The 16,992-nt window shown below is 33.4% G+C and overlaps 1 protein-coding gene across 2 annotated transcripts; it reads left to right on the top strand.

The window, feature by feature from the left end:
• Nucleotides 1–1,356: 1,356 nt before the first annotated feature.
• Nucleotides 1,357–16,789, top strand: LOC134231154 (pyruvate dehydrogenase (acetyl-transferring) kinase isozyme 2, mitochondrial-like). Of its 2 annotated transcripts, none has more exons than XM_062713076.1 (12): nucleotides 1,357–1,564; nucleotides 3,445–3,583; nucleotides 6,692–6,763; nucleotides 8,288–8,351; nucleotides 9,669–9,789; nucleotides 10,053–10,136; nucleotides 10,446–10,523; nucleotides 10,649–10,716; nucleotides 10,831–10,929; nucleotides 11,296–11,403; nucleotides 15,116–15,229; nucleotides 15,503–16,789. In XM_062713076.1, the coding sequence occupies exons 1-12, from the start codon at nucleotides 1,459–1,461 to the stop codon at nucleotides 15,695–15,697; spliced, it is 1,248 nt and encodes a 415-aa protein (XP_062569060.1). In that variant the 5' UTR covers nucleotides 1,357–1,458; the 3' UTR covers nucleotides 15,698–16,789. The 2 variants fall into 2 exon arrangements, with proteins under 2 accessions (XP_062569060.1, XP_062569059.1); XM_062713075.1 differs by lacking the exon at nucleotides 1,357–1,564 and adding an exon at nucleotides 2,350–2,525.
• Nucleotides 16,790–16,992: the final 203 nt, after the last annotated feature.

Here is a 16,992-nt window from a genome sequence, read left to right on the forward strand (position 1 = left end):
TCTGATCCAAAATATGATCATACATATTGAAATATCTGTTTCTAAAGATAAAAAAACATGTTTTATTTTTTGGATCGTGGGCTGTGCTCATATTTTAATTCTTTGCTGAAGGTAGTCAAATACACAGGCACCTGAAGTGTGGATAATACACCCCCCCCCCCAACTGTTTAAATGAAAAAAATGTAAGAGTTTCTAATATCTCAAAAATATATAATTTCCCCGTCAAACACATGCATGTATTTTTATCATACCATATAGGGCCATTCTTTGTAAAAAGTAAAATCTGCTTGCATAGAACGACATATATAGATGTGTTTGACGGGGACATTTTATATTTTTGAGATATAATACATGCTTACATTTTTTTCATTATAAAAAGGGGGCTATTATCCACACTTCAGAAATTTTATTACAGGAAATGAAAGCACCAATTAAAGTGTCTACTTTATTTTGATATATTGTATGAAATGGGAAAGAGGGTGATAGTTAATTAATATGTTATAAGTACAGGGCCATATTATGCATAAAGTGAACCTATATCTTTGGAAATACAGAATTCTGATAATTAAATTTAGGCTAATTGTATACTTCCTTATGCATTGTTATGAGAGAATTCGTCTATGGAGTAACAAAATACATGTTATATATATGGGGAAAATACTGAGCCTTTTGAACAATAAAAATTTATATACGCACTTTTTTCACACTGGATCATCTATTCTCCTTCTTTTAATTCGAATATGCCTGAAAAATGAATATATACACATGCCACGCGGGAAGTTAATGAAAATATTGCGTATGAATTAAAGCTTGTATAAAAAAAGGAAGCCTTCCTTTTTCCACAAGCACATGCTCAATATTTATATTTTAAGTTCAAGTGCCCGTGGTAACGCATTGTATAATTTATGTAGTTTAACTGTGTTTCTGTTTTATTATTTTAGGTTTTTAATTAATAGATTGATTTGATTGCTGTTTGGCGCTTTTTATTTTTTTTCCCACAGAGGCTTGCTCCCGGCGTGTATAATGATTATATATTAAAAAAAAACAAAACAAAAAAAACACCATATACGGTAATGATAAAACAACGCAAGACCCAGTGTTTTTTCCATATCACTAACATTTTATAACCTCTGTTTCCTTTTGGAAAGTTTTGGGTAAAGGAATTTTGTAAATGAAATATGAACTATATATGCATGCCCTCAATTTAGTTCTGTTGGTCTTTAATTGTTAATTAATCTTTAGTTAACGCCCCTTTAAACTTTGCTATTGTCTGTCGAACATGACGCGAACTCCGGTTTTTTGCAGTTTTGAACTGGAATTTTCCACTTCTCGAGATTAAAGCCTCGATTGCGTTAAGAATGTTTGGTCACATGACTACTCAATATCGGGTCACGTTTTCTGTTCGGGGAATATATTGTTTATAGTTGCTTGCTGTGGACAGCAAGGGAGATTGCGAAAATGATGAAGCTACGCAAGTGGACTTTTCAATGTGTGTTCAATGCACGACGTCTTCATTCTAAGTATGTCCCCGTTCCGTTATCGATGCAACAATATTTGGAATTTGGTAAGTCATGAAATCTGTAGCTCATTATGAATTCACAGCTGTTTGTACGTTTTACTTTGTAAATTGGAAAGGTTTCATGAATGGACTTTGTATGACAAAATGAATTGGGATAGCTTTTTAAAAGAAAAATTATACAAGGATAAAACAACTGTTGTAAATAAGGCCTAGCTGAAATGAGTGTGTACACGTTAAGAGGTGTGGCGTAAACAACCAATCGTTAGGCTATAAATAGTGCAATGAATTTTCTCCATGACGTCAGAGTTTTTTTTTCCCTTTAGGCAAATTATTTACGTTTTTTAATCGTCAATGCTGCTAATAGACTGGACTAGACAATAAAACCTGAGAACCTGTACATGTAGTCTAATAATTTTAAATGAACGTAAATTTAATTTTACCCTGTTAGTATTGTTGAGTTTATGAACAAAATTATAAATTTATACCCCTATTTGTTAAGATATTGGACGATAGGACAATTTATTTGTAACTTTTATAAACAGTGAAAAATGTCAGTACCAGAGTATTCAACTCGGGGAAAAAACACAAAATGTTAGAAGCCGAGAATACAGAACTGTGTCAAGAATATAATTAAATCATTAAATAGTGGTATGATGTAAGTTTAGGCTTATTAACATGATTAATAAGTGTAGAAAACTGTTAATTTTGCTTCAAGTTCAACAGTCATTTGAAGACTACGATTCCCGCCTTACCTGTCATTATCCTCCCCCAGGTTTGTTTTTCTTCTCCTCGACAGGAGAGTGACACTGCAGTGACTGAACATAACAGTGCGTTTTGAACATTGCAGTCTTGTAATTTATTAAGTTCGTGTTTCGAAGACTAAAAATGATAAGAATAGGATTCATTAAAAATATATTGGGACATTCAAAGAGGCTTGGCCATGTAGTGTCACCAAAGCATCTGTACCGACCCTCTCCTATGTCCCTAGCGGAACTGATCGACTTCGGTGAGTTGACGTTTGTTTTTCCGGTCATGGTCAAGCTGTCCTACATAATAATCTGTTCTACAAAAATAATGTCAACAAACATGCTATCTACTGTTTGTTCAGAATATTTTAGTATTGAACAGCTGCTGAACTGTTTCCATTGTGTGTCCAGATCATGAGATGCTTTACAAAAGATTGAAAAAAGGTGACAACAAAGGCATTAAAATAATATCTTGTGATAATATGTTTTACGGTGTGACCGTTGGGGCGAGCGCAGTTTATTTACTATCAAAAACGTACACATGTACTGTCTATCATTCAAGAAAAAGAAAGCAAAAAGAAGAAAACAAAACTATAAAAAGAAATCATTTCCCAAGCATCGGGATCGAGATTCCAAACTTCTCGGAAGTTTCCGACAAAATCGGAAATACCCGAACCGTTGACGAAAGTATGACGTCAGATGAAAAGTTCTGTTGACTTAGGACGCAAACGCTAGTTTTATGGAAAAGAGATTGCATTTAATCGTTCTTTTCAAGTAATTTGTTGCTATGCACCGCAACATGTTTTCCGAGTTTCACGGAAGAACGACATAACTTCGTCAAAATTGTAAGTTTCCGGTGACGTCATTTGTATCATTTCCGAAGGGCAAGGTGAAGGCCGGTGTTGTGGCATGGGGGTATTTTTTTGAATAAGGTAAGGCTAAATCATTTCGTTAAGATTTCGGTAAGAAACAATGTTCCTTTAATTTTTTTACTATTTTTGATTTATTCGCGCAAAGGACATTGGGTAGTGCAGGAATTCTGGGAATGTTGCACAGAGAAATTTTCATTTTGTACAGATTTCAATCCGAATTTCCTCTGTTCATACACGTTGATCGCCGCGAGCGTCGCTTCGCGACGCTCGCTGCGCTCGCTATAAAGATCTTGTATTTTAATTAAAGGTCAGAAGAAATGTGAGAAGAAATCTTTCCAGTTCCTCAATGATGAAATCCCCATTCGTCTGGCCCACATCATGCGGGAGTTTGAAGACCTTCCTAAAGAACTACTAACCATGAAATCCGTGAAACTCGTACGAAGCTGGTGAGTGAGAATTTGGTCAGAAGTTTTAATCTACATTTGTGGATTAATGTGTCATCAGTGATTGTGAATAAAGTGGTCCACATTTTGTAGTGTTTGTATTGTAACCTGATAACCCTTGGGGTATTTACTTTTTATGTCTGTAGGTTCAGATGATAGGACATAAATAGTACGTCAGTTAGCTGTGTAGAAATAAATATTCACAGGTATATCTGAATACCGTATATCTGGCTCGATCCTGATCGTATGCGAAAATTGTCATCATGGTTAGACGACCCTTCGTCGAGTATGTAGCCAGCTCCTTGAAATGTCCATTCATTTGACACTTGGGCAAAGTCATGTTTACATGCAGTCGTAAATATGAACATAATATTATGTCCAGATATGCAGAAACACCAACAGAATATGAAAATATTAGGTGCCTAGCATTTTCTTAATGATGCTAAGTACATGTAGTAACTAAGGATGCAATTTGGATTTAGAAGTCATATCAAATATTTATGCTGGTTATTTCTCAGCAGGCACTAGGCTAACCTAATAACTCATTAACTGAACATAAACAATATTACTTGGGCCACAGCCTACAGGAAACTTTTTACATTAATTGCTCATTTTGTGGCATATTTTTTTAATAGCAGGTTTTCCAAGTAAAGTGAATTTTCTTGTCCCAGAATTATCCCCTTTTCCAAATGTTATAACTTTGCAACACTTCCACATGGAAAATTTTACGTGAATTAGTTCAGTTTGAATTAATTTACTGTGTATTAACTTACTTCGCATCAGTTCCATGAGAACAAGTACTAAGCAAAGCTAATTTGAATTTACTTCTGCTATTTTTGAGTGAAAAATAAAGGAAAATTGTTAGTCAATAATCACTGAAATTTGTACAGACACTATGACATTAATTACATGTAGAACATTGAATAAATCAATGTGAAGGACATGAAGACACCTTTATTTTTTGGAAGGAGGTTCAAAGGTCAAGATCATTGTTATGACCTCAGGAATTCGTGTTTACTATGACTATTTGAAGACAGATATAGAGGTCAAGATGCAGAACATTTCTTGTGTACACGTATAATATTTAGATGAAGTGTGCAGAACTAAAGGGTCAAGAGTTGAAAGGATTACATAGCATGTGTTTCCTTGATTTGACATTTACATTTGATTTACATTTTTAAAGTACAAAGATAATAAATGTATATTTTTCTCAAACAAACAAATTTTTAGATGACACAAGAGCTCTGGTATTTTTCTTATGCATAAATAAAACATTTTGAATAAACATGCATATCTTAAATTAGGGATTAGTCTATGATATATAGAGATCAAAATGAAAAAATTTATAAAGCGGCACTTGCACACATAGCAAGTTTGTGACAATTTCATTTTTTAGTGAACAATGTGGAATAAAACAATATAAATATATGCATGTTTACAGCATATCTCAATACCCTAGATTAAGGGTGAAACGTTTACTGAATTTTGTAAACGTTTAAACAAACAGCAGTAAACGAAACGGTACCGTTTAAACGGGAGAATTTTTTGTGTTTAATTTTTATGGCTACTTACTCATGAAAAACTATTTTAATAAACCATTCTTTCACTATAATGTAAGTATGAGTTGCCATTACTGTTTATTTGTTGGTTTTTATGACGAAAGAGTAGGAAGCGTCAAAACTGAAACGAGATAGTAATCCTAATACGATATATAAAATTGAGGGTTCTGGTTTACGTTCAATTTTTCAAAGCTCTATATTCAACATTTTACCGTTATAAGCATGATACTTTTAATTTTCTAATCAATAAATTCATTTTAGAACATAAACTTGGAAAAATAAAATAATACATCGCTAGTTTTCACTTCTCGTTAATTTTACGTTTCTGGTATCAATATTTTAACAGAAAAAAATGTTTGTAACAGACACGGAGTGTGTTTTCTTTGGTAAATATGAAATAAAACAACTTGTTTGGATAAAAGGTTTTTTTTCTGATAGACATTGATATTAACCTTCGTGTAAACGTTTACTCAATTTGTAAACGTTTAGAGCATTTAATCGAAACGTCGCTGTTTACACGTGTAATCGTTTCGCCCTTACCCTAGATGTGAAGAATAGTGCAGTGTTTAATCATGTTAATAATCTCTCATGTAATGTTCTAATATACTTTTGTTTGTAAAATCTTGAAATGTCGAAAAATAGAACATTACATATACAACCCACCCACACATAGGAGAATTTTAGGAGCAGAATTTCAGAAATGTTTAGAAATGTTTTCTACAACTTCCTTTTTATCATTGTTGACAACTGATTTCCAGTACTTGTGTACTTGTAACTTGGAGATAAAAATTGTTCATGAGGCAGTGACCTGAAAAATAAGCTTTTCTTATCTTATACACATGTTCTGGCATTTACTCAATGCTGATTATAATGCATTCTGTATTACTGTGGAAGAAAATCTAGCTTTATATCATAGTAATCCATCATTAGTATACACTGTACGTTGCACTTGGCAGTTTTTCTTGTTCAGTACCAGTATATATGTCAGAGGCCCACATGGAAATTGTTCTGTTCAGTTATCTCACATTGTTACTGTTTGTCTACCTACAGTCTATGTGATGTGAGATATCGGAATTCTTTTCAGCCTATGTCATGTGTATGTAGCTATAAACAAGTACAGGTCAAGGTGTGAGGTGGACACTCGTAGATTACCAGGTCAGCCAAAAGATAAAGACTGCAAGGTCAAGTTTGTTGATGTCTTTACGTCCAGCTGTATGAAGTGACACCCCACACCACCCTCCCCCCTCTCCACTCACCATTCCACCCCCTTATTGTTGATAGGCATATTGTTTATCTTTCCCTGATCGGAAATGATGTGAATTATGGGAAAAAGGGGAAAAAGTTGTCAATTTGTATTTCCCTTTCTTTGTCCAAAACGTGAATTTTGGCTTTTTCAGCTAAGAAATTTTGAGCTTTGATTGAGATGAAAGTGTAGGTCTTTATGAGCTAAGTCAAAGAAGTCAAAGTTTAAGGCTAAAATAAAATTCCAGATTTTATATACCTTTCATTAATCTTAATTTGGATTATTTAAAACAGTTTTTTTTACACCTAGGTATGAAACAAGTTTCCAGGAAGTGCAAGCATTTGCAGCCAGAGATCCAGATGATAAAAATGTTTTACAGGAGTAAGTTGTGATTTTAAAGATCAATTCGTGTCTCATATCCTTAAAGCTAACACATAATATTACCAACATGTAGGACTTCAGCAATTTAATGCATCAAGGGATGTCAACTTAAATGGTAAAGCATGGTAGACTTTTGTAATGGACATAGAAAATCTTCTGGAATTGTTCAAAATGTTTCTATTATTAACATTATTAGCTCACCTGAGCCGAAGGCTCAAGTGAGCTTTTCTGATCAAAATTTGTCCGTTGTCTGTCGTCGTTGTCGTTGTTGTTGTCTTCGTTGTCGTCGTTGTCGTAAACTTTTCACATTTTTAATTTTAACCAAACTTGGCACAAAGTATCCTTGGGTGAAGGGGAATCAAGTTTATTCAAATGAAGGGCCACGCCCCCTTCCAAGGGGAGATAATTATGAATTTGTGAAAAATTTATGGCATTTTTAAAAAATCTTCTTCTCCAGAACCGCTGGGCCAGGAAAGATGAAACTCATGTGGAAGCATCCTCAGGTAGTGTAGATTCAAGTTTGTTCAAATCATGACCCCCGGGGCAAGGTGGGGCCAGGAAGTTTTACATAGGAATATATAGGCATTTGAACCACTGGGCCAGGAAAGATGAAACTCATGTGGATGATAAAAATGTTTTACATAGGAATATATAGGAAAAATCTTTAAAAATCTTCTTCTCCAGAACCACTGGACCAGGAATGATGAAACTCATGTGGAATCATCCTCAGGTAGTGTAGATTCAAGTTTGTTCAAATCATGACCCCCGGGGCAAGGGTGGGGCCAAAATGGCCGACCCAAGTTTTACATAGGAATATATAGGAAAAATCTTTAAAAATCTTCTTCTCCAGAACCACTGGGCCAGGAAAGATGAAACTCATGTGGAATCATCCTCAGGTAGTGCAGATTCAAGTTTGTTCAAATCATGACCCTCCAGGGCAAAGGTGGGGCCAAAATGGCCGACCCAAGTTTTACATAGGGATATATAGGAAAAATCTTTAAAAACCTTCTTCTCAAGAACCACTGGGACAGGAAAGATGAAACTCATGTAGGACTTCAAGTTTGCAATTTAATGCATCAAGTTTTACATAGGAATATATGAAAAATCTTTAAAAATCTTCTTTAAATGGTAAAGCACCCAAGTTTTACATAGGAATATATAGGAAAAACTTTTGTAATGGACATCCTCAGGTAGTGTAGATTCAAGTTTGTTCAAATCATGACCCCCGGGGCTAGGGTGGGGCCAAAATGGCCGACCCAAGTTTTACATAGGGATATATAGGGAAAGCTTTTAAAATCTTCTTTTCAAGTACTTCAAAGCTATGATTTGTGATATTTACATGGAATCATCCTCAGGTAATGTTTCTATTATGATGAACGCCTGGAGGGGGGATTTATTTTTTTTTTTTATTTTAACAGTTTCTGGCATTAAGACAGTCAAATAAGAGAAGAATATGTGTAGAATGATTCTTTACCAGTAAAATGTATTTCATATAAAGCTAAAATAATGACTGTTTTCTTGTAGGTTCTCAGTAGCAATACAGAACATACTAAATCGTCACTCCTATGTAGTGGAAACAATGGCACAGGTAAGATAATCATCAAAATAGGACGTAAACAAATGGTGAATGCTAGGTTAATCACCACTATGTCAATAACATAGCTCACAGTGCATGCCTTCACAGTATTGGCTACCAACCAACTCTCGGACAGAATCAACACTTGGACAATCCAGTAAACAGAGATAGCGGAAATGATTTTTAAACAACAAAGATTCTGTATGATGAACATGTATACGGATTGTAGTAAAAGTTCAGAAGTGTTATAATTAGCTGTAATAATGCTAAGAATTGTATTCACTAGTACGTAAAGATAGCATATCATCTCTATGATTTCTGTTTTCAATATGGAATGCTCTGGACATGTATTTAGTTCAGATTGGTAGGAATGCATTCTGTCTGAAGTTGGTTTGAGGAGGATCTATTAAGCAATTTATTGTCTCTCTCAAAGCAGAGGAGAAAATTGCAAGCCAGCTAGTATTATTGGTGATTTTTTCTGAGTGTAATCAACTTCTAGCTGGATGATATGCCCATTCATTTACATGTATGTGATGCATTAATTGTTTTGTATGTGCATGAGGATCATTCATGTTTTTTTGCATCAACTGAAAAAAAGCAGAGCCATTATTTGATATTGAACACCTCTTGGCTTGATATATACTAAAGAGCTGTATTTAGAAGCTTTAGATCATTTTATAAAACATGAACATAGGGAGGAAGGAAGCCCTTTGGCCTAACACGATACTGAGAAATTTTTTTTTAGAATAAAAAACATCCTTGTATGTGCCTGTTTTAAAATTAACTTTGTAGGATATAACTTTCATTTTCACCTTGTAACAAAACAGGTTTTTCTCAAATGCAAGAAACTGCATGCTGGATGCAGCAAAATTATCAGGGGTGCAAGATTCTTAAAAATGATGTGTCCGTAGACTCATGAGTGGACGTGTCTGATAGCCAGAAAATTTTCATGTCTTTGAAATTTGAAGATCTATATGTCAGGATTTGTTCAAGCCACATTGAATCAAAACCTTCCCATAAATATAACGTCACAAAGGTCTTCCAAGAAAGATTTTTTTGTAATTATGTCTTATATTTAAATAGGAATTATATGACTGAATAAAAGATATTTCACAAGAATTAGTCAAAACTCCAATAGCTGCAAACAACATGGTAGTTTTTTTTCAAATTCCCCTTTCAGACGATAATGCTTTTCTGCATAATTTTGTAATTAGACTTTTAAAGTTTTACTGATCCTTCTGTAAAATGCCACAGTACTGACTCTAAATATGTTTTCTAAACTTGCCTTTGTTTTTAGGGCATTATTTCTAAACTTGCCTTTGTTTTTAGGGCGTTATAGAAATGGAGGATACGTATGGATTGGACGGGAGAATTAACGAAAGGATTCAGTATTTCTTGGATAGATTTTACATGAATCGCATCAGTATACGCATGCTTTTAACACAACATGGTGGGTTCAGTTCACAGAAGTGAATCATTTTTTATTGATGAAAACATAATTTTCACATCATTAAGTGAGACTGTCTGCAGAGATGAATTTTATTCTTGCATATTTGTATTACATGTTTATACAAAGATAAGATTTTTGTTGAAATTTTGCATATGATTATATGCAGTCAGTTTTTTGATACTGCTATTAGGTTTTAATAGTGCAAAAGTGAAAATGATTTTCCTTGAATTTTAGTGTATTATATGCCCTATATTCTATTTTAGCTGCATTGTTTGGAAATATAACAAACCATCCAAGACGAATAGGACATATAGACCCCAACTGTGATGTTATAGAATGTGTTAAAAGTAAGTATTTTCTTGTTATGAATGAAAACAAATTAGCAGTAAGACGTATAGGTCATATAGACCCCAACTGTGATGTTATAGAATGTGTTAAAAGTATTATCTTGTTATGAATGAAAACAAAGTAGCAGTAAATAAAAATCTTAGAAAAATATTCAGTCTCAGTTATCATAAAAAAAATTTATAGAATGTACATGTATTCAGGAATAAGAAAAAAAGAATGATCTGAAAAAATCTAGTGAATTGAAAGAGAGTTATGTTACCAATAACATGTAACTCTGTAATAACTTGTAAAATTGATTTATTTTGTAGATGCTTTCTTTTCGGCCAGACATATCTGTGAACATTTCCACATGCAGTCCCCTGATCTGGAGATTATCACAGCAGATGGTCAGCTGTTAATCATTTGTCGTCACATTTTTGTTTATATTGATTTAATATTTAGTAAAAAGCTTGAAATTTAGTATGGATAAAAGAAAAAAATATAATATTCTTTAACAGTTGTTCTTTTTTAGGTTCAAATGCAGTTCATTTTGTGTATGTACCAGGACATATTGAGCATATATTATTTGAGATTTTTAAGGTATGTTTCGTTTGATGTATATATTCATAAATTGATTTACATGCGAACAAAATAACTCTTTCATGGAAACATTTTTGAATTATGTTAATCTGATTTAATGTGTGATATTTTCAGAATGCCATGCGAGCTGTTGTGGAGTTTCATCCAGACAAGATAGACTTGCCAAAATTAAAAATTATTGTATCCAAAGGGAAATCAGACATGACAATAAAGGTAACTAAGGCACATAAAATTACTGAAAACATTATATAACTGTGCTTAATAAGGAAACAAACAAGGAACTTTTATAAAAAAAATTAAATTGAGGAAAATTTCAGTCCTATACAAAGCTATGAACAAGGAAGCCTTTTAGTGTACAGTGTGCTTGGAAAATTGTAAGTGATTCATAAAGGATGTACACTGTACCAAGTAACACTAATCATCACAGTCTGGTTTTCATACTTTTGCCAATTGATTCCCTTTAATGCCTATTGCATGTTTAAATTGACATCAAATGTTTAAGATAATGTTTTTGAAATATAATTTTAAAATGTCAGAAATCTATTAGGAGCTGTAGCTAGTTAACAAATGTTTTTGTAGTTGTCAGATGAGGGTGGTGGAGTGCCATATAAAGACACAGACAAACTGTTCCAGTACATGTATTCTACAGCTCCCCGTCCACAGTATACAGGGCAGGAATCCCCACTGGTAAGTTAAAAATAGATCAATTCTCGCTGCATACACAGGCTAGGAATCTCCACTGGTGAGTTAAAAATAGATCAGTTCTCACAGTATACAAAGGCCAGGAATCCCCACTGGTGAGTTAAAAATAGATGAAGTCAGTGTATACACAGGGCAGGAATCCCACTGATGAGTTAAAAAAAGATCAATTCTCCCAATGTATTCACAGGGCAGGAATCCCACTGGTGAGTTAAAAAAAATCAATTCTCCCAATGTATTCACAGGCCAGAAATCCCACTGGTGAGTTAAAGATAAATCAGTTCTCTCTGTGTACAAAGGCCAAGAAACCTCAATGGCGAGTTAAATATAGGCCCAACTGAGATGAGTCAAATTTGTATGATAGTATTGCTTTTGGTATGTTCATGTATTGTCATCTCCCCATCCCCCAGTGCACAAAATTAAAATCTCAACTGATGAGACAGAAGTAGTTCAATAAAAAAAGGAAATTTAGCTACTTTTACTTAATACTGTGTTCAAGGGTCCTTACTAAAAATCAAAAGTAGGTCAATTTAACTAAAGTAACTCCTTAATTAGGTCATTTCCATATGCAAAACCCATTCTTCATACTTGAGCCCAAAAGTCACCTCTTTACACTAGTTGACTGGCTAAATAAAAGCAAACTAGGGACACTGTTCAAGCTTTCAATGTTGTTCTATTGAGAGTAACAAAACAGCAGCAAATTAGGGATTTTAATATTCCCTTAAATGGGAGACATGCTTTTTTCAATACTGTAAGTTATGCTTTGATATGATTACAATTAAACCACTTTTTATGCAAAGCACAATTTATCAATTGCATTTAAAATTTAATTTCAAAATTAAAAAATTTCTTTAATGGCTGTTGATAATTTTCAAACATATATTGCTTGCTGGAGAAATCATTCACCATTTGCTTGTCACATTTCATGCTGATTTGATGAGATTTTTTTGTCTGTGTTGTTATAGGCAGGCTATGTGGATATAGACAGAGTTTCGCATGATACAGGACCGATTGACTTAGTGGTAAACACATTGCTTTGTTGTGTATTCACTGTATCAAGGTTCTGTGACTTTTTTTTTATTCCAATCTTTGATAAAACCTTGCAGCCTTTTGATTACTATTTTTCTTCAAAGAATTTTATTCACAGTCAAGTCTAGATTTCATATAAATAAAATGACTCTTGCAGATACACAAGAAGGTATTATGAACACTGCTTGAAGTCGGTTAAATGAGCTCTCAACCTGTCAACTCCTGAACTGTAACAGCACATGACAGAAACTTCTCATTCTGGAAGATACTCAGCCATTAATTAGAACATAACAAATAAAAAATAAAATTCTCCAGCCCCACATTGAGTTAATTCTCCAGCAACATATTGAGTTATTTTTCTTGTCAACAAAATTAATAATGAAATAGCTTCAGTGTCCAACTAATTTTTTGTATAAACTATTAAGTATTGAATGAGTTACTCTGACTAGTATTTCCCTTTCTAACATTGATTAGATTTAATAAGTTTTGCAAGATTGAAATCCCTGAGAAAATGTAGTAAATCTTAATTTTTTTGGTCTTATATTGCAAAGCTATAGGGACTAAAATCCACACAAAGATTGCCCATGACCTGAGGGTGTGTCATGACCTTGACCCAAGGTCATTTGGGGAAGTTCAAGGTCACTGGAAGAAAAAGTTCATAATTCGTGTCCGGTCCTTATCTTTCTTATGGATAAACTTTTGTGTTGCCAATGAGGGTGTGTCATTTGACCCAAGGTCATTTTTTCAAGGTCACTGGAATAAAAATTTCATAATTTGTGTCCGGTCTACATCTTTTTTATGGATAAACTTGAGATTTCATGCAAAGATTGCCAATCCAAGGGTGTGTTTTGAGGTGAGGAAGTTCAAGGTCACTGGAAGAAAAAGTTTAATCACTTATGGATAAAAGCCAAATATTGCCCATGACCTAAGGGTGTGTCCTGACCATGACCCAAGGTCATTTGAGGAATTTCAAGGTCACTGGAAGAAAATTTTCATAATTTGTGTCTGGTCCATATCTTTATTATGGATAAATTTGGTAGGTTCTCAATTCACACAAATATTGCCCTTGACCCAAGGGTGTGTCATGACCTTAACCCAAGGTCATTTGGGGAAGTTCAAGATCACTGGAAGAAAAAGTTTACAATTCGTGTCTGGTTTACTTTTGCTTTTTTTTAGGTTCTCATTTCACACAAAGATTGCCCATGATTTTTCACAAGGTCATTTGGGGAATTTCAAGGTCACTGAAAAAATTCATAATTCATGTGTATTATTGGAAAAACATGAACAGTTCTAGTTTTTTTTTGTCTTATTCAGCTATAAACAAGATACTTAAAAAAAATACTACTTTGAATAAGCTTTTGTGTTAGATTTTACATTTTCTCAATATCAAGCAAACTGAGAGTTTTGTCCATGGTTTTGTGAGGGTGGGTTATCACAAAGCCTTGAGATGGTGACAGTGGACATTTCTTAACATATATATAATAAACACTTGTTTTGCTTTTTTTTTTATTTTTCACCTGTCTTTTATTATCAGCTTTTTACATGTACAAGTTGCCAAAGAAAAATAATTTGTACCTGAGAAAAGATGTTTTCTTTCAAATATCTTTTTAACACTTAAAAAATAAAACATTTTGTCCATTCAAAACATCATTGCACTATGTCGTGTAATCAAGTATTACCGGTAACTGCTTTAGATGTGGTTTTTGATAAATTGGCTTTGATAACTTATTTATACAATATATTTTATGCAAAACTCAACTTGAAATTCTTTTCATTGTAATAATGGATCAAATCAGTTAAATTAGGCCTTGAACACCAATTTTGAAATCTTGTGCCATTTAGATTTTTATGATAAAGAAATCACTTTTGGGCTGTGTATTCTGAGTGTCCATCCATTGTATTAATTGTAAATTTAAAACTAGATTTTAATAGAAATGAGATAATAATGACTCTAATTTGTATGTAGATGAAGGTCATCAATAATATTTATGTCCATAGATGTTAAATCCAGTTTGCCATTCATGAAATTTTACATGTATCTTGTCTAGCACAATGAAGATGTGAGAAGTTTGAAATCTTTTTTTTTTTTTTTGATCTAGAGGTCTGTAGTAGGAAATATTTACTGAGATAGACTTTTTAATGAAGAATGCAGTTATTTTTCTTTTTTACTTTAGAGTACCGGTGATTGAGTATATTTAGCTAAGGCCATTCCAAGCTTTTTCTATGTTTAGCATCCACGTGCACCTTGGTTTTTGACACCCCATATAAAAAAAACACACAAGTGACACAACACCAGGAGTCCTAAAATTGATTAATTTAGTCAAAATTTTTGAATTTTGTCAATTTCTCCAAATAATTCTGTACAGTAAGATATACAGGGTGTATTTTAAGCATTTAATTCCTTGTTTTTGCTTAAGAATAGATATTTCTTCTATTAAAGCAGTTTAGTTAGATCAAATCATTTGAAGGGCGTCATTTTTATGACTTTTAAGCCTGTGTTTTATGTTTGTGACTTGTGTGTTTTTTGCGAATAGGTAGGTAGGTTTTTGAAAGTTGGGTGGACCCTAAACAGAGAAAAAACTTGGAATGGCCTAAAGTCAATTTAATACACCTTACTAGACTCTGTTGATGCGTTCGTGTCTGTTTTTCTGACCTTGACCTTCTATTGTAGGCTGGTTATGGTTATGGCCTCCCCCTGTCGCGGCTCTACGCCAGGTATTTCCAGGGTGATCTGGTCGTCAACTCCATGGAGGGGTATGGGACAGACGTCTATCTATACCTCAAGGTAAGGGACATGTTTTGTTGTGTGGCTTAGCTGCTAGTTTGATTACAAGCATAAATGCTTCATTAAGGTCATATTTCCATGTATTTTTGCCTAGAACTTTAATTAAAATTGCCTGAAATAGAGTACTATTATATCTTTATTGTCAGATAAATTTCATTTCACATTAGTCAATATATAAAATTGATGTATATCTTGCCTGAATATATCTTTATAGTCAGATAAATTTCACTCCACAAAAGACAGTCTTAAAATGATCAATGTATTTCTTGCCAGGTGAATTCTAAGGAGGCCAATGAGTGTTTACCCATTTACAACACAACTACCTCTAGAATGTATGAAGCAGAAAAGGTTGTGTCTGATTGGTCCAGCAATACAAACTGGAGCCAATCAATGCGGACTTACTGCACATTTGTAAGAAAGCCACTGGAGGTGTCAGAGGACAAGAAAAAGTCTGTAGAAAGCTTATAAAGCTAAATCCATCCTAAAATTCTGTGTTAATTAATGTAGAACTGAGTTATTTGTTAATTAATGTTGCTTATGAGACTGTTACTTTCATGTTGTGAATCATTTCATCAATCTCCATTTTTACATTTACTGTTTTCTTGGGGGGTTTTTTTTATCAAAAAGAAACTTTCTGTTCATTTAAATTTTAACTTATCTTGCCTGGAACTTGAAGACAAAAAGTTAAGAAACTTTTTTTTGTCATTTTCCCATTTATGTGAATTGATGGATAAAATCCAGGGCAAATCTTGTTCAGTAGATGACTGATATAATAAGATTGCAAATATGGTAAGTTGTACAGTCTTGTACAAAATATGATGTGTTTATTGCTGAAAGCTTATTATGACAAGGGTTGTAGGTATGTGTAGGTACCTTATTTGACGCATAGTTCCTATTCAAGGAGGATTTATGGAATGTTTTCATCATCAGGGATAAATAAATATGTTAAATTATTAACTGCACATGCAGTAACTTTTTTTGACAATGCAATGTTCCTATACTGTAGATGTATTTTATTCCGTGTGGGGTTAATTTTAAGTACACAGTCAATTTTTCTGCAGGCTTAATTATGATCCCATGGAAAAAAAGTATGTTTAAAATGTTATCTTTCTGTTTTGATTTGTGTTTACGAGATAATATATATGTCCTGGTATTAATAATATATAATGTTTACTCGTTTGACAGCTGTAATCCAGCAGCTGTTTTTTATGTAGGGCAGGGTAGAAGTATTTCAGATGGTGCATAGTGTAATTAAATTATAACAGTCTTTCATATGATCTCATCTTAGATCCTTGATGTTTGTTATCTTGTCAAAATTATTTTAGAGTTTTTTCAGCTATGGTAAATAGTAAGTTTCTGTGTCCTTCGCCGAATAACATATAAATGTACTGAGTGAGTGATCATACTGTATGTAAAGTCTCTGCTCTTAGTTCTAGTGGATAGAGATCGAAGAGAGAGAATTCTTACATGTTTAAGCAATAATTTTGTCTAAATTTATCTGTTAGAGTCTATTTTTAAAATGTGTTTTATGCTCAAATGATTAAAAACTTAAGAAATTTACCCTTTCTTGTAAATAATTCTTCTTCAGTAACTTATTTGGGCAAATTTTTGTGGTTTACAGAAAACAGTAATGGTTTGAAGGGATTTGATTTCATTGTTAAAGGAAGGATATATACTACAGTTTGATAATTTTTTCATTTTCTTGGGATATGAATTCGTGGGTCTCTTCATGCCGTGGAAGCAACAAGCTAATTCAGAGAATT

Source organism: Saccostrea cucullata, unplaced genomic scaffold (genome assembly GCF_032062105.1).
Source record: "Saccostrea cucullata isolate Sc308-1 unplaced genomic scaffold, CSIRO_AGI_Scuc_v1 ctg645, whole genome shotgun sequence".
NCBI classification, from domain to species: Eukaryota; Metazoa; Mollusca; class Bivalvia; order Ostreida; family Ostreidae; genus Saccostrea; species Saccostrea cuccullata.